General features: G+C 48.6%; 1 protein-coding gene across 1 annotated transcript in view; it reads left to right on the plus strand.

Moving 5' to 3' along the window:
* Window positions 1-3,303, plus strand: part of LOC125482046 (WD repeat-containing protein 81-like) — a 10,620-nt gene that overhangs the window by 3,929 nt on the left and 3,388 nt on the right. The window contains 1 exon segment of the mRNA XM_048594026.1: window positions 37-279. Within this exon segment, the coding sequence (XP_048449983.1) occupies window positions 37-279 (243 nt within the window).

Raw genomic sequence — 3,303 nt, forward strand, 5'->3', positions numbered from 1 at the left:
TGGAGTTAGTGACTATGTGGTGATAGTGATAGTGAGGGTGTAGGGACGGGGATGGTGACTCTGCCTGAGGTGAATGTTTGATTGGGATTGGTTTTGCAGCATGAGTTCAGGTTGAACACCAACGTGATGGCTGGGTTAATCCGCTGCCTAGCGGTAAGCCCCACTGGACGGTCAGTTGCAGTGGGATTCTCGTCTGGATACATCTACCTGTTGGACACTCGCACTGGGCTCCTCCTGAAGGTGTGGCAGGCCCATGACAGTGACATCCTTCAACTCAAGGTACACCCTGAGCCTCATCTCTGTATCCCCAGCATTTGTTTGTGGGGGATTTGATGGTCGCTATGCCTTAGAGACCCAGGGTGGGGGCCCTGAGGGCATGGCGGGACCCCTGTTGGCAGACCCCTCGAAGAGCTGCCCGCTGCACCATGGAGCATTGTGCGGTGAGTGGGCAGTGCATCAGGCCAGGAGGAGACCATTCAGCCCCTCAAGACTGCTCTGCCATTCAATAGGATCATGGCTGACCCAACATACCTCACGTCCGCTTTCCTGCCCTTTCCCTGTAACCCTTAGATTCTTGATCAGTTGGGAATCATCGATCTCAGACTTAAATATACACACGGACTCTGCCCTCACAGTTTTTGTAAACTCTCAACCCCCTGAGAGCAGAGACTCCTCCCCATCTCAGTCTGTTATTGGCAGCCTTTTGTTCTGAGACTGTACCCTCTGGTCCCATGAGGGGAAACACCCTCTCAGTATTCACCCTGTCAAACCCTGTAAACACTTCAGTGACACCACCTTTCATTCTTCTAAATTCCAGCAAGTAGAGTCCCAATCTGTTTGACCTTTCCTCATAAGACAGTCCCTCCATACCATCCTTCTCTGAATAACTACAAACAAAATTATATCTCCCCTTAAAAAGGGAACCAAAACTGCTCACACAAGGCTCCAGATGTGGTCTCACCAGCACCTTGTACCTTTTGCAGTAAGACTTCCCTACTCTTACACTCCAACCCACATGAAATGAGGAGCAACATTCCCTGGAAGTTCCTGATGAGCAGCTGCACCTATGTGCTAGCTTCCTGTGTTTCCTGCACAAGTTTCCCCCCAGATCCCTTTGTGTTGCAGCGTTCTGCAGTTTTTCTCCAATATTCTGTTCTTTCGTTCTCCTTTCCAAAATGAACAACTTTACACTTTTCCTGCATTATACTCCATTTACCTATTTTCCCCCACTAACTTAATTGATCAATATCTCTCTCTCTAAGCTGTTTGTGTCCCTGTCACAACCTGCCTTTCCACATTATTTTTATGTTGTCTGCAAATTTGGCCACAGTGGATTCACTTCCTTCCTCCAGTTGTGGTCCCAGCACTGATCCCTGTGGAACCCCACTGGTCGCCCCTTGTACTCCCTTGTTTCCTGCCCATGAGCTTACATACTACCTCCAACACCATGGGCTCTTTTGACTTCATGTTTAGTGAGCTACCCTGATGAAAACCTCCTCAAAGTCCAAAAACAGCACATCTACTGATTGCCCTTTATTCACTCTGGTTAAGACATCCTGAGAAAACGTCTCTAAATTAGTCAGATGCCACTTCCCTTTCATCAAACCATGCTGAGTCTGCTTGATTAGACTGATTTTCCAAATGTGTTGTAATTATTCCTTAAAGATTGATTCCAATACGTTTCCAACAATAGGTGTTAGACCAATTGGCCTATAGTTAACCTTGCAAAAAAAACAAAGTTGCTGGAAAAGCTCAGCAGGTCTGGCAGCATCTGTGAAGGAAAAAGCAGAGTTAACGTTTCGGGTCCAGTGACCCTTCCTCAGAACTGTGGTTACCTTTTGCTTTGCCGTCCCCCCTCCCTTTCTGAATAGGGCTGTCCCATGAGCAGTCCTTGCCCAGAATCCCACGATTTTTGGGGTGGGAGCCTGACACAGCTGTGACACTCCCCCCGATCCTCCCTTGCCCTCTCCCTTTACCATTCACCGGCGATCATACTAGTTACCGATTCTCCAACTGGTGATGATCGTGGCTTGACCACATCAGTTACTGACTGAAGATTGTCACTGGTTAGTGAAAACTGAGTGAATTGGTTCTGTTCAGGTTCGTTGTCTCTCTGGGATGTGGCCATTCCTGGGCAGTTTCCCGCATGTTACCCCTACTCTGTCCCCCCCCCCCCCCCAACCCCTGTTTGCTGCCCCTCCCTAACGGTCCTGAGGTCAGTTGAGAGTACACTGTGTTGCTGTGGGTCTTGGAGTCACGTTTCGGTGCAGACCAGGGGAAAGCTGTAGGATTGCTTGCTGGAGGCACCTCAGAATCTATGTCGGGATTTAACTGTGATCTGTCTGATCGTGCAGTCATTTAATTTGATGCTGATTGATCATTTCCCAGTTTTATAGTCATCGAGTCACACAGCACAGAAACAGACCCCTCGTTCCAACTCATCCATGCTGACCAGGTATTCCAAATAAATCTAGTCCCATTTGCCAGCATTTGGCCCATATCCCTCTAAACCCTCCCTATTCATATACCCATCCAGATGCCTTTTAAATGTTGTAATTATACCGACCTCTTCCACTTCCTCTGGCAGCTCATTCCATACACGCACCACCCTCTGCGTGAAAATGTTGCCCCTTAGGTACCTTTTAAATCTTTCCCCTCTCACCTTAAACCTATGCCCCTCTAGTTTTGGACCCCTCTACCCTGGGGAAAAGACTTTGACTATTCACCCTATCCATGCCCCTCATGATTTTATAAATCTCTATAAGGTCACCCCTCAGCCTCTGACATTCCAGGGAGAATAGCCCCAGCCTATTCAGCGTCTCCCTGTAGCTCAAACCCTCCAACCCTGGCAACATCCTTGTAAACCTTTTCTGAACCCTTTCGAGTTTCACAACATTTTTGCTATTGAGACCAGAATTGCACGTGGTATTCCAATAGTGGCCTAGCCAATGTCCTGTACAGCCCCAACATGACCCTCCCAACTCCGATACTCAATGCACTGACCAATAAAGGCAAGCGTACCAAATGCCTTCTTCATAGAATCCCTACAGTGTGAAAATAGGCCATTTGGCCCAACAGGTCCACTCCGAAGAGTACCTCACCCTGATTCATTCCCCTACCACTGTATTTCCCCATGTCTAACACAAACATCCCTGGACACTGGGTAATTTCCCATGGCCAGTCCGCCTAACCTGCACATCTTGGACTGTGGGAGGAAACTGGAGCACCTGGAGGAAACCCACGCAGACACGGGGAGAATGTGCAAACTCCTCACAGACAGTTGCCTGAGGGTGGAATCGAACC

Source organism: Rhincodon typus, unplaced genomic scaffold, assembly GCF_021869965.1.
Source record: "Rhincodon typus isolate 14 unplaced genomic scaffold, sRhiTyp1.1 hic_rhity00005299, whole genome shotgun sequence".
Classification (NCBI taxonomy): domain Eukaryota; kingdom Metazoa; phylum Chordata; class Chondrichthyes; order Orectolobiformes; family Rhincodontidae; genus Rhincodon; species Rhincodon typus.